The following is a 21,164-nucleotide window of genomic DNA, read 5'->3' on the forward strand; positions in this document are numbered from 1 at the left end:
TCCAACTTACGATCAATGGTCAACTGAAAGCTTTTATTTAATAATGCCCACAGATATGTTACAGTTTGCTATTACAGCACTGTTATTTGAAAGCATTATGCTACTTTTAAATCAGCCCTTAAAATCGTTATATTTGAATTCAAGTACAATTTCGTAACAATATTCTAGTTTCAAACCATTTTCCCAGAATTCTTCATACAAATTGCTTAAGTTTCTGAACGCTTCGTTTTACAATATGAGTCCTTTAATTATAACGGTAATTTCTAGTGGTTTCCACAGTTTGTCAAGACCTAAAACCGACAATTATTTTTTGAACTATTGGGTTAATTAAATTTTAAAATTTGTATTTTTCAGTGTTTTTATATACAAATTTTTAGGGCCTCATTTTATAAAACGAAGCGTTCAGAAACGTAAGCAATTTGTATGAAGAATGCTGGCAAAACGGCTGAAAACTTGAATATTTTCCATGCAATTTTATTTTGTACCCCTTTGAATTAGGGGGTTTAAAATGCGGGATTTACAATAGATGGCGGTTTTTATTTTAATAACATATATGTCATTTTAAAGGGTACATATCTGTAATTTATTCTAAGTTAGTTACCCCATGTCTATACCTGATAAATTTGTATCATGATACACGTCAAAATGGTTGTCTAGATAAAAAATTATCAGCTATATTCCCCATTTATTAGTATTATTGCTTCGTTATGAAAAAATTGTTAGTGCTTTTGCATAGACAACTTTGTCGTGACAACAAACGTCATTAATTGTTATGATAAATTAATAATAAGTCTGTCTATATCGAACAATAAACAATAATTATTTTTTCTGCTTTGAACATGTTGAATTTTGTACCAACAAAGCGTCATATGCGGGAAGTATGGCTTTACTTTTTTAATTTGAAAAACAGTGCAGCCGAAGACACCGATAGCTCACCAAAGCTTATATAAATATGTTCCATCGGTTACAACATGCGAAAGATGGTTTGTGCGGTTCAGAATTGGTGATTTTGATACGAAAGAGAAAGATCGCCCAGGCCAGCCAAAAAAAACTAGAAAACCAAGAATTGGAGGCATTACTCCATGCAGATAGTTGTAAAACTCAACCAGAGCTTGGAAAATCATTTGAAGCTTCTCAATCAGCTGAAAGTCCTTGAAAGACGATTTTGTATGAAAATTCTGGTTGAACGCTGTAAAAGAAAATCATATTTGCACCGAATCATGAAAAATGAATCCATTACTATAACTAGAAGAGTAAGAGATCGTATGTGAAGTCCGGGCAACTAATGCTATGTATTTAGTGGGAGCAAAAGGGTCCTATCTATTATGAACTGGTGAAATATAACCAGACCATCACAGGAAACCTCTACCAAACGCAACAGATTCGTTTGAAGCGAACTTTGGCCAGAATATGACGCCAGACATGAAACCGCAATATTCCATCATGACAACGCACAGCCACATGTTACAATACATGTTAAAAAGTATTTAGAATGAAGTGATCGGGAAATTTTGCCCCACACGCTTTTTAGTACAGACCTTGCCCCGTCCGACTACTATTTGTTTTGATCGATGCAGAACGCTCTCTAAGATACGCTTTACTTTGGAACAGAGTATCCGATATTGGCTTGATTCGTTCTTGGCCTCAAAAGATGAGCCAGTTCTTTTGGCTCGGAATCCATATGTTGCCAGAAAGATGGGAAAATGTCATGGCTATCAATGGCTAATACTCTTAATACATTTATGTTGTACAAATGTCGCACAATAAAAGCTAAAGATTTGAAAAAATCCCACATTTTTAAGTCATACACCCAATATTTTCAGTAGAAAAATTAAAAATTTATAAATGAAAAATAAACAAGAATGAAAGTATAGTCGATCAAGTCCGTCCATATAATACCTATCGGCCTTGTATAGGAGCTGTGACCAATTATGCACCGATCGCCATAAATTCAGGTTGGGTGTGATTGATTTCAATATGTTTATGTTGAAACATTAAAGAGATTTTCGGAAGTGGACCTTATATGGGAGCTATTCATGCACCGATCGTCATGAAATTAACATGCATGACTATTTGTAGATACAAAACTTATTTTGTTGAATTTTATTTGGATACCAACATTTTTAACAGAATAATGCTTGTTAAAGTGAATTTCGGAAGTGGGCCTTATATAGGAGTTTAACCAATTAACGGTTTTATCAAAGTAACAACATCAAAACGTCATAAATAACTTCTTTTGAAACTAATTGAAACTTGTGTGTGAATGGTGAATATGAAAAAAACAGAAAAAGCTATAGAAAATCAAGATATCACAACTTCGAAAAAAAACTTCGAAAAATTTCAAATATATTTCGCATAAAATGACGAAATTATAGCGAACCATTTCCATAAAATATCCGAAACTACTCTTTGGACGCTAACCAGACTTCGACAAACGGTGACCCAGGCCTAAAACCTTTACTAATTCACTTGCCGATTATGATATACATAAATACATATATTTTAGTTGTTCACTTCTTTATCAACTTACATAAAAATTGAGAATTTCCAAATTATGTTTAGTTTTAAGTGACAATTAGTAAAATTTTACAATTTATTTAAAAAAATAAAGCAAAAGTCAATTTTACATTTTATCCCTATAGCGATGATCATAAATCTTTGCAAGCAACTTAAATTTAGAATTAAAAAATAATAATTTGTAAATATGACAGCTTTTGACTACTTTGTTTTATATCGAGTTCCTTTCGTTGAAATGTTATCGAATGTCATATTTTTCTTTTCAGTTTCCTCTGTAACATTTATACAATCACATAAATTAGCATTCGATATCATGGGACGCTACAAATGAAATGAAAAATCAAACACTTTTCCAATAGTGAATTTTTCATTTGCACTTGTATATTTGACTGGTGATCAAGCTAGATTAAATCCAACATTAATACAACACTTTCCCACTTCCTCGCTATCGATGAAGAAGGAGAGAAAGTATAAATATGCATTTTTTCTCTTTAGTTAATCACTCCAAGTCTCTGGGTGGTGGTCCACGAGGCCTTAAAACAGTATTCAATAGATTTTCTCCGGGTTGATTTTTGGGACGTGGAGTGGGTGTCAAAGATCTAGTATGAGGAGCAGATTCTTCCTTCTTCTTGACAGCTGAGGTAGCAGCACGACGTTCACGGATTTTCTCTTCCATACGAGAGGGCACCATGAAACAATTCGATTCACGATAAATAGGCTTACGACGATCATTCCAAGGGAATTCCCATTGTATGGGCTTAAAGTCACGTTTCCAGGGCCTACGAGGTCTAAACCAAAAGTCACAAGTCCAATCTTCTTCACCCTCATCATCGATATCGCTATAATTTGTATATTTAAATTGTATATCTCTTTCTTTAGGAAAACATATTAAAGAAACTTACCCTCTTACATAGACACGAACATAACGACCTGATTTTCTAAACAATTCCAAAGCCTCATTGAATGTCAGTTCCAAAGCGGGAGTATCATTGATTTGGGTTATCTCATCACCGATACGCATACCAGCACGACGAGCCAAACCGGTAGGTGTAACATTGACTATTGTCAAGGGTTCAAATTGATCGATACCGCCCGTAACCTCTATGCCCCACATTGAGTCTACGAAACTCATGATACGACGATCAGTTTCCACAGTATACGTGATACGCAATTGATATTCAACATTATCAAATGCATCCGAGGTATATTTGGGAATTCTCATTTTTGATTCAATCAGTCTAAAAATACAAAAATCCATTCATACATATAAACTCATCTGTTATGTAACATTTTCCATTTTCAGCTACAAACCTGTATTTGTATTTCCAGAATCGTTTCCTTTTTTAGGGGAAATATACACTAAAGTTGATTCAACAGCAGAGTCCTAAAATAAACTGATCGTGGCCGAAAGTTTTTGGCCTAAAGTAACTCCTTTTTATTTGTTTTTGTTCTACGATAAATCGCTAGTTGCAGACGTTGGACTGTACAACAATTCGATTAAAATTCAATTAAACATTCTATTCTTTGGGGTGGGTGTTATTTATACTCATTTCTGCGATTCTGTTGAGATCGATATATTCTTAGTGATCATGACAATACATTGACAAATTCATGGTCAAGATGTTTTCCGATCTGATTGTCAATTAATGTAACGTCATTGATTTATTTTGATACCACAAATAAATGCATCATTTGCCAAGTAAATTGTAGAATATGTAGGTGAAAGGTTTGTGTCGATACGAATTTTAAATACACTTTGAATTTCAAAACATAAGGTTTTTACTTTATTCTGAGTTCTTATGAAATTTTGTTAGTAAATTTAATTAATTTATTTATAACATGCCAAAGTTATACAAAAAAAAAACTAAAACCATGTTGTTGGCTTCATGTGAAACTACCTGCAAATAAATATTTAAATATACATAGTTACTTCTAAAAACTCCTAAAGTAAAGTATGTTCACGATCACATATTCTTAATATTTAAATGATTTAAATATCTAAAATCCTTATTAATATTATAATTTCTGTTACAAATTAATTAATAAACCTTATGTATCGTATTCTGAAGGTAGAGAATAAAAAGCCAATGATTTCATTGAATGTTTAAATACCAAAAATATGTAATTACTTTTGGGGGACAAATTTAGGCAGTTTCATAGGAACTATGTATTGCCTTCAATTTCCGATTCCATACGAGGGTAGGCTAATGAAGTTCACATTTTATTTTACAATTAATTAAATAATCAATAAAGTTTTTTATACACATATTAATCGTATGATTTTTTAAACTATGCCGTTTTTTCTGGAAAAAAAAATCGAATTTCGATCAATTTCAATAATAATTTGTTAATCCGTGGCTTATTATTGTTGGCAAATGAAATGTTAAACAATTTACAAAGCGAAAATAATAAGTATTATGTACATTACATCCTTTTTATTTTCAAATCGTTTCGAAATCGATTTCAATAAACTTAAATACGGAAAATAAAAATGGATACTTTCATAATTTAGATTTCCTATTATTTCGGAAACGGTATTTTAGAAATAACGGTAGTCGACTCTATTAGATTTTCACTAAATAATTCGAGGGAAAAATTAAATATTAAATTCAATAATTTTTGTATTTAAAGTTCAATCAATAACGAAAATTGTATATTCAATTGTCAAAATTATCAAATTCAAAACTCAAAATTCAATAGAAAATATCAGAAAATTTTGTTTTTGAGCACATGAATACTTGATTCAATTATAAAATAATTGAAACCAGTTCAATATGTGATTTATAGAGTCATAACAGCAAAAAAGACGTAAGCGCCAAACACCAAATTTTACAGGGGAAGGTTTTTTTTAAATATCCTTGGTTGAAGTCTAAGTATTACCGTGAAATTGAGTATGCACAGTAACGGGTATTTATGTCGCTTACGTCTTTTTCGGTGGCAGTTACACCCTTTCAATTTTATTAAAAACACAACTTAATGTTTACATTTTTTTATATTGTTCAAATTATATTCATTTACACAAATTCAAATTAACGTTTTTAACCTTAAAAGACTAATATTAATTACTTTGTTAACACTGCAGCCACACGATCAAGTTTTTCTTGATAGTCTTTTACATATACTGTATGTCAAAATTTATAAAAATTGAAAGCGGTGACGTAGGCAGCACGCAACTTGAAAACAATTTTAGTTCAAATTGGACATAAAAATGTAATCAGCTGTTTTCTTGAATGAAAAATTGAACACCAACTTGAATGTGAAATTGAATGCAAGTTCGTTTCAATTCTTAAAAATGTGAGTGTATTAGTAAAAAAGTGTGAGTGTATTAAAACTTGAAAGGCAAAACTTGATCGTGTAACCCCCAAGTAAAACTAATAAAGACGTAAGCTCCACTTCTTGTTCACAAAATATGTAGAAACAAGTAAGAGAGCTATATTCGGCTGTGCCGAATCTTATATACCCTTCACCAAATTATACTTTAAAATAATTTTGTTTAAATATTTTTAGGCAAACAAAATTTAATTTTTTTTTAATTGTTTTTCAAATTTTTTTTAAAAAAAGTTTTTTCCAAATTATTTTTTTTAGTTTTTAAATTTATTTTGGGAAAAAAAATGTATGACAAAAAAAATTGTTGATGAAAATAAAATTCGGATTAAAAAATATTTTTCCCGATTTTGACCCATTGTAGGTCCAACTTACTATAGCCTTATCTACAAAGTTGCAATGGACTTTGAAATATCTATCATTAGATATCCATATTGTCTATATTAATGACATAGTAATCCAGATATAGATCAAAAATAGGTCAAAAATTTAAGTTGTCCCGGTTTTGTGGTCATATCTCCGTTGTTTATGGACCGATTTTGCTGATTTTAAATAGCAAACTTCTCAAAAGCATGTCTGACAGAATTATTGAAGATTTGGATCCCGAAGGTATCTGGGGTCTTCAGAAAATTGATTTCAACAGACAGACAGACGGACATGGCTTAATCGACTCCGCTATCTATAAGGATCCAGAATATATATACTTTATAGGGTCGGAAATGAAAAATGTAGAAATTACAAACGGAATGACAAACTTATATATACCCTTCTCACGAAGGTGAAGGGTATAAAAACAATAAATTGTACTTACGTCTAAATTGTTTTTGCTGTAAAATCATAACGGTACATTATACAGCGATGGTATTTTACGAGATGATGCGAATGATCGAGAACTATCGATATTTATCAAAAACCGAAAATTGATAATCATGGCGCTTACGTCTTTTTGGCGGTTATGGCTCGATATATTTGAATTGAAACGGTTGAAGAAATAGTTTTTTCTGTGTATAAAAAAATACCACAAAATCTACTTTAAGATAAGGTTCCTTTTAACAATGATGCTAACTGTGGGTTTTATGTTTTTTTTTATTTTAAATAAAATTTAAATTTTATCATTTCATCCTAATAAAGCTTATAAAAAATTATTCTCCAACATTTCCACATTATTTTTTACAAGCTATAACTTTATTTTTATACCCTTCACCTTCGTGAGTATGGTGCCGGTCAAAATAATAGCACCACATAACCTTAAAGCAATTAACATGGAAAATATTTTTATTTCCATAGTAATTTTAATTAAATATAATATAAGATCGTTAATTAATCTCTAATTCTTCTATGAGTAAAGTTTTCTTTAAGAAATATTAACCTTTCTTGGCACACCGTTTCGAAAATCAGGCATTTATGTTCAGCACGGTGGTCAAAAGTGGCGACTAGTGTTGCAGTTATTCGCTGACCATTACAAGAACAAAATTTAAATTATTTAAATCCTAGAAAAGTTTCACCAATAACAATATTACATCCTCTATTAAAGGTAAAATTTCCAAAGTCGCATTACCATTTTTCAACATTCAAGTACCAAAACACTTCTTGGTCAAATAATTAAACAAATTATATTGTTTGATATCAGACTTCTATAGAATGTCCTCCGAATCCAATTTCAACCAAAATTTAAGATAATATATTCATCTTTTCTTACAAACACACAAATTTTAAAAATTATAGTTTGATCGTGTTGAAGATGTGGAAGAATATATTGAAGATGTGGAATAAATAATTCAATATTATATGATCAAATGCTTGATAAAATCATACTCAGATATAAATCAAAGAAACTATGACCTTAGGAATGATCTATGGAATGATAAATTGATATAAATTTGGGTTTCAAGCTAAAAAGTCAATGTCGTGGCACAGGATGCGATATCCCCAAACAAAATTTTATTAAAAATAGATGGTCCAGAGTCACAAAAAGGGTAAAAGGAAGCCAAAAATATTTAAGAAGTTATTTTGTGGAATGAAAAATTATATTTGGCATACATGTTCTATATAAAATTTTCAAAATTTTAGAATCTTTATGGGTAGGAGGTGGTCGGTCTCTTTTTTGCAAAAAAAATACGAAAACAAAAGGCAGCAATATTTTACTTTTAATAATAACGTGTTAAGAACGTTACAAACCATAATAATTGTTACTAAATTAAATTTTGTCCTGGTTAATTTTTGTTTATTTTAATCGATTTCTATTTCTATAATTTTAACATAAATATAGGAAATTAATTTTCTAAAAATTCTGGTTATGTTTTAACTAATAGTTAAACTGACAGTTTTCATACAAAAATATTTTTAACCGACAGTATAACTATTAGTTAGGCCATAACCAGGCTTCGTGGTAATGGGGGTAGGACGTATAATAATCGAAATATATGTAACTGATTTGGGTGGCCTTTGACCTCCAATGTAGTAAGTAGCAGATACGTGATAAGAAAATCTATATCAATTTATATACTCGAAAAGAAATCTTATTAAAGCTTATTAAAAAAGGTTGTTTGAAGGGAGTATCGAATTATTTAAACCTTTTTAAATACATACATAAAAAAATTAAAAAAAAAAACTGACTTACCAGTAAAACTCCTTGTCCATCAATATACTGTTCCATTGCAGTTCTTGAATATTTCTTATCAACAAATATTTTTGAAGAAACCAAAAATTACAATGTACATACGAGTATGAAATCAAAAAAGGTACACATGTAAGTGCTAATTGTTTAATACAGTTTTTATTTTTCTAAAATATTTTTTTTAAATTGTGTTCATATTTAAATCAGAGACCGAACATAACGAATCCACTTTTTGAGGCCATTGTTAGCTATGACCTTTTCCCATATTTCTGGCAACATATGGATTCCGAGTACACAATTTTTAACACATTTTCTATTAGCATCCACAAATAAAAATAAATTTAAGGAGACATTTTTCATATTAAATAAAAGTTTAATATAAACGGGATAAACATTTTTTTGGAAGACGAAAACCGTTAAACCGGTTTTTTTAAAAGACAATAATCAAAACCAGTTTTTTCAAAAACACTCTTTTTCGGTTAAACCGGAAACCAGTTTTTCAAATTTGCCGGTTTTTTGGAAACTCTAGTCTGGACTTATACTTCATTCTAAATAATTTTTAATATATTATATTAAGAGAATGAATGGTAGCAGATATTAACCCTCCGTTATAACTAACGCGTTAGTCGCAATCATTTTCAATCGAGACTAGTCGCAATGTATCAAATTGATATCAATAAAAGAAAAGGCGCGTTTGACTTTTCACTTTTTATTTCGAAAACATAAAAACAATATTAAATTCAAAGTATTCAAAGTATTCAAAAGAATGATACAAATAAAATTGCAGTATAAATATATTTTTATCAAAAAATAGCTTAAAAGTTAGGGTGTTTAAAAAAATTTACAATAAAAAAAGTTTGACTGTATCAACTAGATCAGTTTCGAATCACGGAGGGTTAAGATCAACCACAATTCAAATTGTTTATCACTCACCAAAGCATTAAAAAATCACAAAAACTAATAACTTGGGGGTTACATGATCAAGTTTTGCCTTTCAAGAATTGAAACGAACTTGCATTCAATTTCTCATTCAAGTTTGTGTTTCAATTTTCAATCAAGAAAACAGCTTATTACATTTTTTTTTGCACAATTTGTACTAAAATTGTTTTCAAGTTGCATGCAGCCTACGTCACAGCTAGAGTATCCAAAACCGAAAATCGGTTAACGGGTTTTTTATCTTTGTAAACTCCATCGGTTTCGGTTTTTTTAACTTTTCGGGTTTTTGACAAACCGGTTTTTATAAGACGGTTAACCGGTTTTATTGAAATATATTTTCTAAAGCTCAATCAAACGTATTGTTACGAAATTGAACTTGAATTCAAATATAACGATTTTAAGGGCTGATTTAAAAGTAGCATAATGCTTTTAAATAACAGTGCTGTAATAGCAAACTGTAACATATCTGTGGGCATTATTAAATAAAAGCTTTCAGTTGACCATTGATCGTAAGTTGGCAACGCTGTTTGAATTCGAATATTCAGTTAAAGAACATTGTAGAAAGTACACCACAGATGGCGTATGTATTAGTAAGATCTAGAATATTCGAACTTTGACAGTTAAAGAGCAATCTAGAGTGCAGATGACAGTGTTATAAATAGTGGCAGAGGTTGCAGTCGTGAGTGAGTTTATCAGAGACGCTTTTCGAATAAACATCAACTGAGTGCCTTACAGTGTGTTGTGTTTTTCAAGTAAATTCGTGTACATTATAAATTGTGTCTGTATTTCTAAGAATTTATAAACGTGTATAAAAAACATTGAGTGGTTATTTAATTCTGTGGTTGTTGTACATTTTGAATAAATAAAGAGTTGTTACAATTTTTAAACTACTAAACGGCTTTTATTTGCTATCAAAAGTATCCGGTTCATTTAAAGGAAATAAACTAACGTTTTGAAAAGGTTAAAACGTAACAATATTTATAAAAACTTTGATACAATTTTTAAAAATATTGATTTATTTTATAGAAAATTATAGCATTTGACAATATTTCGTAAAAGATATAAAATAATTGCATAAAGATAGAGCTTTAAAAATTCAAAAATGCTAAATAAAAATTAAATATAAACCGGTTAACCGGTTTTTTTAAAGACAAAAACCGAAACCGTTTAACCGGTTTTTTAAAAGACAATAATCAAAACCGGTTTTTTCAAAAACACACTTTTTCGGTTAAACCGGAAACCGGTTTTTCATATTTGCCGTTTTTTTGGACACTCTAGTCACATTTTTCAATTTTTATAAATTTTGACAAACAGTATATCGAGGGACTATATTCACACCCCTCTATCTTGAAAAACACAACTTTTCAGGAGAGCCAAAAAAATGTTTTTTCGCGTATTACTTGAGTTATTAAAATTCTGTATTCTACAATATTTTTTAAAAGCACCTACTGAATCTCACATATAATTGGTTTTTAAAATTTTACATTATTGTGGACTTTATGATAGATAGAGGGTTTTGCTTTTCAAAAATATTCAATGTGTATGTATGAATATGATCAGATAGACGGTTTGCATTTTAATAAAAATAAATTATTTTGATTTCATTTATGCAATCTGTCAATTTTTTCAGATAACGGCTAATTTAATATTAGTGGTTAGTTTGTTGAACGTTTTATGCTAGTAATTACATAAGATAAAAAATAAACATTATTAAACAAAAAGTTATAGCAAAAAATTTTTTGAAGTTTGATTGGTGTAAATTATCATAAAAATAATGGTATGCCCATGGTAGGTATTACGCTATTCAAATCTTGCAAATTCTTCCACTTATTTGGCTGAATTGATAGTGGACAAGAATATAGAGGATTTGGTTCAATATGTCCTGTATAAGGTTGAATACGAACAGGCAGATCAATGTGATCTGTATCAAAATTTAATTTATAATTTATGGTATCATGTGGAACATATAAAAGGGATCATAAATTAGACACAGTAGGATCGTTCTTTACTCGTCCTGGTCTAATGGAAGAAAAAAACATAAGTTTGTCATCATTGTAATTATTAAAGAAATCATAATTTAAATTTCTGCATCAAACGATTTTTTTTACGATCTCATTGTGAATTTGAACAGTCTTCCTGGCTTCTCTAGTAATTCTAACGTAATCGGTTGGCAATTATATAGATTGATTTTACAATTTAATCTCTACCTTCTCTAAGAACTTCTGTTCAACAATTTTATTATTATCCGCAGAAAAATTGCGGTTTTGGTAGCCACAACCATGGTGATGACACTTTAAAAATAGACACTTTTTTAAGCTAATTCCAACTTAAAAAAAAAACAAAAATGTAAAATATGTTAATGGTAATTCAATTCAGAATCGGCTTTCGCTATTTTGATAAATGATTGAAAAATTTAAAATTTATATTCAACATGCTAAAATTAAGAAGAATTTATTCCAAAAAAATATTTGAAAAGATATGTAGATAGTTTTGCATTCGGGAAAAATTCATTGTACAAGATAGAGAAATAACAAAAATTCATAATAAACAGCAAAAAAATATGTTCATTATGAAATTCACACCATAGATGAGGGCGGTTTTACTAAACATTTTACCATCAAAAATTCATTTTCGTGAAAATCAATGATAGAGGGTTTTGAATATAGTCCCTCGATATGTAAAAGACTATCAAGAAAAACTTGATCGTGTGGCTATAGTGTAAAGGTCATACCAAACCATATAAACTAAAATAATTTTATCAGGTTTATATTTTGCCAGAAAATAATAAAAAATTATTCTTGAAATCTATCAAAATTCATCAAATATTTTCTAATCGTTCTATTTGTATCACATACATGTACATATAACTTTTATTTTGAGTGTGATATTTTTTATCACAAAATACCTATGAATTACAATTTGGGTATTTTGATTAGGTGGACGAACAACATTCAGTTTCTGATTTAAATTTAGCATATTTTATTTTATTTTTTGGTAATTTAACTTAATTTTTTATAAAATTTAGTTTTTAATTAATTTTAATTTAATTTTATTTTAACTTAAAGATTGTTTTTTAATAGTACCAAAAATAGTACTTATTTAACCACAAACACATCACTGTATCACATTATAACATTTGTTTGCATGAGTGTGATTGCATTGTCCATCTTTGGAATAACAATAACAACAACAATTCAAGTTTTAAAACCTGTATTTACTTTTGCTCCACAAATGTTCTAAAACAAATTTAACACAAAAAAAACTAACTTAATAAACACTTTATACAATCAATATTCTTTTAATTTTACTCGTAATTTAGTTTATTTTAACACAATATGTATTTTATTTTTTTTTTTTGCAGTAAATACAATTTTTCAATTTGTTCACGGACAAATCCTTTTCGTTTTAAACTCTTCGACGCCTGGCTTTTAACTAAAGAAAATATGTAAATAATAAAAATGACGTTTACAGAACCACGAATTTATCATATTATATACGAGTATTAATACATGCATGTAAAATCGCGCAAAAATTTTAATATATTGCATTCCTTCAAGTTTTAACAATAGTTTAAATAAATTTATTGTTTTATTAATGAATACATACATTATTCTATAACTATAACTTGTACACACAATTAATTTGATATAATGATTGATTTAACCTTTGACCTTAAGAAATTATTTTTGGAACAAAAGGATTAAGGGTTAATTTTCATTTTTGTGTTGTTATTGTAAATACTAGACTTCATGTTATATTTTTCTTAAGTTTCATTAAAATCGTCCCAAAAATATATAATATTTCGCTATCTTTCCATTAGAAATTCCAAATATTGAACAATTTTACCTCTGACCTTCACGATTTAAGGTTTAACGTTTTCCGATTTTAGGAAAACTTTCAGACTATATTTAAAATTACCTGGACTATAATATTCTAAACAGATTTTACTTAAAATTAATAATAGTAAGGAAATTGGGCTCATTCGCCAAAATATGTCCAAAAAATTAGTTTTTCTCGAAAATCGCAAAATTAATATGGCAGGCACGGAAAAACTATAGGATGTATTGGCATACTTTTTCACATTTTTATTCCCTATTATGTTGTAAATAAATCCCCATGTGATGATCAAAAAATTCTGAAATTTGTTTAACAAAATTTTTAAAAATTTGAAATTGCAGTTTTGAAACTGCCGTTAAAAAATATTTTTTTTTGCTATACCTGTGAATAGGTTAACTGTATCCTATGAAGATAAAAACTCATATACAAGTAAATATGTATATATTTTAAGAAAGAATAAACTTTTGTTTTAATATTTCTCAAAATATGTTAATTTTGTTCCTACATTTCTTGTTCTAGTGGCCTGAGACACGATAATGGCCTGGCGATTTTTTAATAACTTTAACATTTTTTAACCAATTTTTGTCTTTTATATCTTATTAGAACGACAATTAAGTACACATTTCGATTCTTTTAAATTAAATTACAAAAGTAATTATTTAATGGCAAAAATTAAAAAAAAATGAAAAAATGAATTTTTCCACTTGTAAATGCACCACAAAACTAAATTGAAAGTCCCCGGGACGATTTTCGACGATTTTTGAGGTGCGCCTGTCGATTGAACAATTCAACAAAAACAAACCACAAGAAGAAAATAAATTTGGTATAACTGAACGAAATGAAGATATCCCGATGTACAGTGGTGGTCAAAACATATGCAACTAGTAACAGAATTTTACAAAAGTTGTTTAAATTAGTCTAAAAGGTAAACAAAAATATTCATTTGCTTATAATATTTTTTATTAATGCTTTAAAAATAAGAATATGAAAATTAATTCATTGAATTTAATTTTTTGCAGTGAAAAGCAAAAAAATTAAAAAAAACTACGTATGGGTTGATATTGTTCATAACTGTCATATTTTTTCATGTTATTATTTTAGTACTTCTGAAATTAGGACACCTTGTGAATTAGCTTAATATATCTGTGTATCTTTTTTCATCCATGCACTTCACATGACGGCAAACACAAAGCAAATGAAATTTGATTGTCAATCAAATAGTCAGCCAACAAATGAAAAAATCAAATCTTTTCGATTTTCATCAATCATTGCCGACAACGCGTACGTGTAGCCGAAAAAGAACGACTACATGCACACAACTTTGTGATTGATGGGTTTATTTGATCGTCTCCAGGGCACTTAACCCGTAGTAAAAAAAATGTTTTAAAAATAGTATTAAATAGGGCATTATTAAATAAAAGCTTTCCGTTGATTTGATCGTAAGTTGGAAACGCTGTATTCGAATATTCAGTTTAAGAACATTGTAGAAAGTACACCACAGATGGCGTATGTATTAGTAAGATCTAGAATATTCGAATTTTGACAGTTAAAGAACAATCTAGAGTGCAGATGGCAGTGTTATAAATAGTGGCATAGGTTGCAGTCGTGAGTGAGTTTATCAGAGACGCTTTTCGAATAAACATCAACTGAGTGCCTTAAAGTGTGTAGTGTTTTTCAAGTAAATTCATGTACATTATAGGTAAATTGTGTCTGTATTTCTGCGAATTTACAAAAGGGTATAAAAAACATTGAGTGACTATTTAATTCTGTTGTTGTTGTACATTTGAATAAATAAAGAGTTGTTACCATTTTCAAACTACTAAACAGCTTTTATTTGCAATCAAAAGTATCCGGTTTATTTAAAGGAAATAAAACAAACGTTTTGAAAAGGTTAAAACGTAACAATATCAAAAAAAGTACCATTATTTACCCAATTTTACAACATTCAATCGATTTCCGGCACGTGTTATAGTATTCCGATTGCACTTAAATTTTGCAATAGTTAGTTTCACCTCTAATGCTCACACAATCTATTAAAAAACAGATCAGATCGCGGTCTTCATTATTTATTAAAAACTCGTATCAGAGAAATATGTATGTACATATATATTTTTTTTCTTCAAATTCCTTTTTATTTATTTATAAATTTTAAAATGCATTTCGTTTTTTATTATTAAATATTCCCTTTTTGAAAACACGAAAACAAAAGATGAACAATAAATTATTTTGTCTTAAAAATAAATTTCGAACCAAGTTTTGGAGTTTATTATTATTGAACACTGTATAATTAAGGCAATTAATTCAATTAATTTAACATAAACAAATCTATTACTCGAAATTTCTTCTTTTTTTTTTTGTTCAAACTCCAAAATCAATTAAAAAAGAAGAGAAACAAAACAGTAATTGAAAAATTTGCGTTGTTTTTCCTCTTTGTGGGTTTGAGAGCTTTGACATTTATCTTTTGTTTTGAAATTTTTGTTTGTGGCATATTGTGTTTTGTTTGTTGTTGTTTTTGTTGCAGTAGATTTTCTCAAGTCTTGTTTAATTTAATATAAATCTAATGGACACACTATTCACGATGTAGTAAAACAAAAATGGCTAAAATCGATAAAATCGCCCACTGTGGAAAGAAATTGACAAAAAAAATGGTTTTATTAAATACTTTACGCAATAAAAATGGAAATTTAATTTAAACGTACCTTAACTTTGGGGTATTCATTCATAAATATTGTTATAATTCCAACATAAGGCAGGAACCCTCTGGCACGACCGACGATATCCTTTTTCGTCAACCACAACTGGCCGGGAGCATATAAACCTCTATCGTCGACGTTGTTGTTGTCACCCTTAGTCAAAAATTTGACAGAACCATCTTCCCTGTAATATAATGTATGTACATTAATGAAGTGTACAAACAAAATCCTTTACAGCCTGTTACTTACTTTTCATGCAATTTAATAACACGATGTACGATGGGTATATCTCTGCCCTCTACTTTGAATACCACGATTTCGCCTACACGTACTGGTTCCTCTTTGTAGTTGGTAAGGAATAGGAGGTCTCCTCTATGAAAGGCGGGTTCCATACTGCCACTCAAAACCACCACAATTGGTGATTCACTGCCAGTCACCACCATTAAACCCTTCCAGATCATTAAGGCGGATGAAACAATCATAGCAAAACTTAAGAACTGATACAGGGACTAGAGCAGCAGAATAAAAATAGAAATATGCATCATAGATTTTAATGTTCACATCATATACACGTATGCACTTGTGTATAAACATCCATCACATCTCGTACATGTCTTTTCAGCGAGTGCGTGTTTGAGTGCGACATTTTTGGTTTGAACTTTCCTTCCGAAAACTTACCTGGCGTTTGTTCATACGCTTAAAGTCCTGCACCATTTCGTCGATTTGGAGTGTCTCAGCTATACCCATTTTTTTGTTTGTTTATTAAAGAAATACTGTTTTAGAAAATTAGTATTTTTGAAGAATTATTATAATTTTTTCAGCTTTTTGCAAAATTTGTGACTTGTAAAAGCCGCTTGTTTTTATACCACGTCAACTGACAATGTTGCCACTATAAACTAATAAAGGTATTCATGTCTACTACACACAGTTGTACTTGCAATAAATCACAATAACATAAACCACCAAATAATTTTATGTGCTATTACCAGGGCAAGTTTTTCAAGCAAAAAGCTTGAAAGTAAGCAATTTCTTTATCGAATATTATATTTTGGATTCTTATGAAACTTAAAGACAATGTATATATGTCCAAGCTTGTCATGGAAGGAAAAAATGTCATGAAAAGTTTTTATGAATTATTTTTACAAAATTCTATTTATTGCGTTTTACAAATAAGGATAATTTCATTTTGGAAATTGAAAAAACAATTTATTGTTCTTTGTAAAAAATCTTTAATACAATAAAACTAATTTAAACTCTGATTTTTTATTTTTCTAGTGCATATTTCATGTTTTTTCTGGATATTTCAACGAAACATCGTTGTACGAACAAGTGCTCCGATAATGTTGTTGGAACAAGAATATAATATCGACAAGAGTTGTTCACACGAGAAAAATGCATGTGCCAAATGATCGAATAATCGACTCAAAAAGTGATTCTGAGACGATAGGTATACTTTAAGATGGGCGTTACAAACATCACCACAATCGCATAATACCCTCCCCACTATGGTGGTGTAAGGTATAAAAACCGACAATGGCATGGTTGAATTGTTTTTAATAAATTAAATTTAAGTATCAAGTTATGCTAACTATTCGAAACGGTAAAAAGGCAATGGTAATGCTAATTTGGATTATTTCGGTAACAATATTTTAGCATTGACGGTAATTGCAGTTATTTCGGCAATAGTAGCTAAGCGGTAATGGCTTTTGCTGTTCGCTAACTGTATTTTAATGATAACGGAAATTTCATCCGAATTTAATTATTAAAAAAATTTATAAAAATTATACATAAGTTGACAAATTATATTATAATTTTAAATATTATATTTAAAATTTTGTAGATTTCAACTAACTTATGATACATAAATACTATTTCTTTGTCTAAAGAAAAATTGTATTTGATTTTCAATGAGTTTTTTGATTTACGGTCGGTATTTATAAATTTTTTAAAACAATTCAATAAGTTTATATTTCCATTTGTGTTGCGTATGTATTTATAAATACAAATAAGACAATTAACATTATAATTTTAAGTTTTCTTATATTCAGATCCATTATACCTATAATATGTATGAATATTTAAAAGTGTCAAATAAACTTAACAAAAATATTTTTAATACTGCCGTGTAAACATGAAATGTATTTTTCAAAATGATTTCTTGACAAACTATCGGTATTTTTATCATTTTAGTTATTTATGGAAAATCGATAACCGTATTTACGATACTAAAAAATGTTTTATTCGGCTTTTTATAATTTGTGCGATTGTTTTGTAACAAAAATTTGCACTTTCTTCAACAAAAATCCACTTATAGAACCCTATCAACAGATGATGAATTAACCGATTATTGTGAATAATTGAAACAGCAAAAGAGGTCAATCACAATAGGAGCTGCTGATTTTCACAACTGTCATATTAATTGCATTTAGGATCCAATGTGGTTTCAGATTTTTTAAGAATTAAATAAAAAAGTCTAACAAAAAATGGGTGATAATAAATTATTAGATACAAATCAAATAGTTAATGGCCTGGCTGTTCTATTGTCATTTTTCGTTGGTTATAAATATGCCCTTAAAAGACACGACGTTAAAGAAAATGAGGCTACTGGGACAAAGGTAGACGAACAGGGTGCATCAGGATCCAGCGATATAAAAAATGAACCGGTAAAGTCTTCAACTGTGTCTTTTTTAAATAAATTTGTTAATAAAAATCGTTTTATTCTAGCTTTATACCAGTTTTAGTTTCAATTACAAAATGGTATTAGTGGTGCGTAATGACCTAAAAATGGGCAAAGGCAAAGTGGCTGCTCAATGTGGTCATGGTGCTGTGGGCGCCTATCAGAAAGCTGTAAGAAGTATGCCCAGTGTGGTAAGAGCTTGGGAGAATTCTGGCTGTGCAAAAATCGCTTTAAAAGTTGATAGTGAAGCCGAAATGATGGCCATTAAAAGAGCAGCAGAATCTAGAAATCTTAATACCTGTTTGATACGTGATGCCGGCCGCACACAAATTGAACCCAATTCCAAGACTGTTTTGGCCATTGGACCAGCAGCAGTTGAAGCTATAGATCAAGTTACCGGACATCTCAAACTTTTGTAAAATGTTTTAAAATTTTACAGCAAATTTTCGTATTTTATGTTAAGAAGTATAGAATTAGTAATATGTCGATTTTTTTATTTTTGAATTTTCTAAAAGTTTCCAATGCAATTACAAAAACGTTGATTAAAAAATTCAAATATCTTAAAACTTACTTTATTTTTTATTTTATCAGTTACTTCTTTCAAAAATTCCAAATCTTAACATATCGTTATTGTATTGATGTATGATAGATTTTTACCAGTTTATAATTTTTCACCCCCTGGGGTTGCTAAGTTCTGCATCTTCTAGTTTTATTGCTGCTGATTTAGTTTTACCCATACGACTGTCCATTGTTGGGAAATTGGTAGGATCAACATTAATCAACTATTCTAAAATGGCAAAGATAATAGAAATGATATTAAGAAAAAATTTTGAAAACCTATAAAATAGAATTAAAAACATATTTTTTTCTTACTAGATCGATTTTTTTCTGCACTGCTTTCACAAATTTCAATAGGATGTGTTAATTGTTCTATCGTACTACATATTTCCAATTTTGGGAAATGACAAGGCTTATTATGTTTATATGTATTAGTAATATATGATAACTTATCTTCGTCTTCTCGATAGTATTCATTATAAACCGGCATATCTTCTTGTTTGATTTCGATATACATCGGGATATCTTCATTTCGTTCAATTATACCAAATTTATTTTCTTCTTGTGGTTTGTTTTTGTTGAATTGTTCAATCGTAGTAAATTTTTCAGTCTGAAAACTTTCCATTTTTGGGAAATTACAATGCTCATTATATTCATATGTCGGCATATCTTCTTGTTTGATTTCGACATACATGGGAATATCTTCATTTCGTTTAGTTATACCAAAATATGTATTAACAATGGAATATGATAGCTCATCTCCTCGATAGCATTCGTTATAAACCGGAACATCTTCATTTCGTTCAGTTATACCAAATTTAGTTTCTTCTTGTCTAGCAAGATAAGCTTCTTCATTTCGTTCAGTTATACCAAATTTAGTATCTTCTTGTTTAGCAAGATATGCGTTTTCATTTCTTCCAGTTATACCAAATTTAGTTTCTTCTTGTCTAGCAAAATATGCTTCTTGTCTAGCAAGATATGCTTCTTTCGCTCGAGTGTACGCGGCTTCTTTCCGTTTTTTATAATACCTTAATTTTTGTTGAGATATCCGATTTTTGAGAAGTTCTTCGAAGTGATAATCTTCATCCTTTCGTCTTAGAGACAACATTTTTCTATTTCTTTCTCGATCGAAATCTCCATGTTTTTCACGGTATTTATTTAAAGCTTTTCGCATATCACGTCTGCGTGTCGCATATGATGTTTTGCGCCTGGGCATTATTTTAATCAAAATGTTGCGAGTCGGTTTCCGGACCTTTTCTATTTGAATCAATATTTTTCTTATTTACCTTTAGTCTTGTTTTTATTGTTCGTATAATTAGTGGTATTATTGGACTTTTTTAATGTTGGTGGTTCACTTGTGCATTCGTTTCTAGTTTTTGTATGTTTATTATAATTTTTGTGTTGTTATTCCTAATTTTTTTGTATTTTGTTTTGGTTTTGTGCTTGAAAAGCGGTTTGTAAAAATAAACTTTGATTATGATTCTGGAACAGGGATGGCAAATGAAATTTACAAATTGTACTAACAAGCATTAAAAATAGTACTTTTTTGATACTGATTGTACCAAATCACTTAAAACAAGATATAAAATGTAAAATATATCAAATGTTGTACTAAAAAATATATTAACATTTGAAACTAAGTTATTCTGTTTTTTTTTTTAAATAGACAGAACATTTCTTTAATTTAACTGATATGGATTTATTATAAAACTAGTCTAAAGAGGATTCCATTCTCTCATAGCCATATAGGTATGATTTGTTTAATATTTCTAGGTAAATTATTACAGAAAATAAAAAAATGTCTCTCTTTTCGGTACTTTTATTCCATTAAGCTCCCAATCCTTGATTCTAAATTTGTTATAGATAAGTTAAAAATTATCATTAGCAGAAAATGTAACATTTCCCTTTACCATTACTAAAAGGTTCGAATATCTGCTCTGTATTTTTTTGTATCTGCAACACTACTACGCTAATATTTATATAATTAAACATTTACATTATAGTA

General features: G+C 29.2%; 4 protein-coding genes across 4 annotated transcripts; 1 reads left to right on the forward strand and 3 right to left on the reverse strand.

Annotated features, from left to right (window-relative positions):
• Positions 1-2,666: 2,666 nt before the first annotated feature.
• LOC135957049 (uncharacterized) lies at positions 2,667-3,993 on the reverse strand. The gene is made up of 3 exons (XM_065507709.1): positions 3,829-3,993; positions 3,420-3,755; positions 2,667-3,356 (listed from the first exon to the last, which is right to left on the reverse strand). Exons 2-3 carry the CDS (start codon positions 3,737-3,739, stop codon positions 3,017-3,019), a joined length of 660 nt encoding a protein of 219 aa, XP_065363781.1. The 5' UTR covers positions 3,740-3,755; positions 3,829-3,993; the 3' UTR covers positions 2,667-3,016.
• An 11,347-nt stretch (positions 3,994-15,340) lies between these two features.
• twr (signal peptidase complex catalytic subunit SEC11 homolog C twr) lies at positions 15,341-16,804 on the reverse strand. Its single transcript, XM_065515741.1, has 4 exons — positions 16,603-16,804; positions 16,174-16,433; positions 15,931-16,108; positions 15,341-15,851 (listed from the first exon to the last, which is right to left on the reverse strand). Exons 1-4 carry the CDS (start codon positions 16,669-16,671, stop codon positions 15,801-15,803), a joined length of 558 nt encoding a protein of 185 aa, XP_065371813.1. The 5' UTR covers positions 16,672-16,804; the 3' UTR covers positions 15,341-15,800.
• A 1,579-nt stretch (positions 16,805-18,383) lies between these two features.
• On the forward strand, positions 18,384-19,167 carry LOC135963768 (probable peptidyl-tRNA hydrolase 2). Its single transcript, XM_065515743.1, has 2 exons — positions 18,384-18,587; positions 18,649-19,167. The coding sequence occupies exons 1-2, from the start codon at positions 18,408-18,410 to the stop codon at positions 19,018-19,020; spliced, it is 552 nt and encodes a 183-aa protein (XP_065371815.1). The 5' UTR covers positions 18,384-18,407; the 3' UTR covers positions 19,021-19,167.
• On the reverse strand, positions 19,144-20,600 carry LOC135963767 (uncharacterized). Its single transcript, XM_065515742.1, has 2 exons — positions 19,475-20,600; positions 19,144-19,388 (listed from the first exon to the last, which is right to left on the reverse strand). The coding sequence occupies exons 1-2, from the start codon at positions 20,373-20,375 to the stop codon at positions 19,384-19,386; spliced, it is 906 nt and encodes a 301-aa protein (XP_065371814.1). The 5' UTR covers positions 20,376-20,600; the 3' UTR covers positions 19,144-19,383.
• Between the last annotated feature and the right edge of the window lie 564 nt (positions 20,601-21,164).

This window comes from Calliphora vicina, chromosome 1 (assembly GCF_958450345.1).
Source record: "Calliphora vicina chromosome 1, idCalVici1.1, whole genome shotgun sequence".
NCBI lineage: Eukaryota > Metazoa > Arthropoda > Insecta > Diptera > Calliphoridae > Calliphora > Calliphora vicina.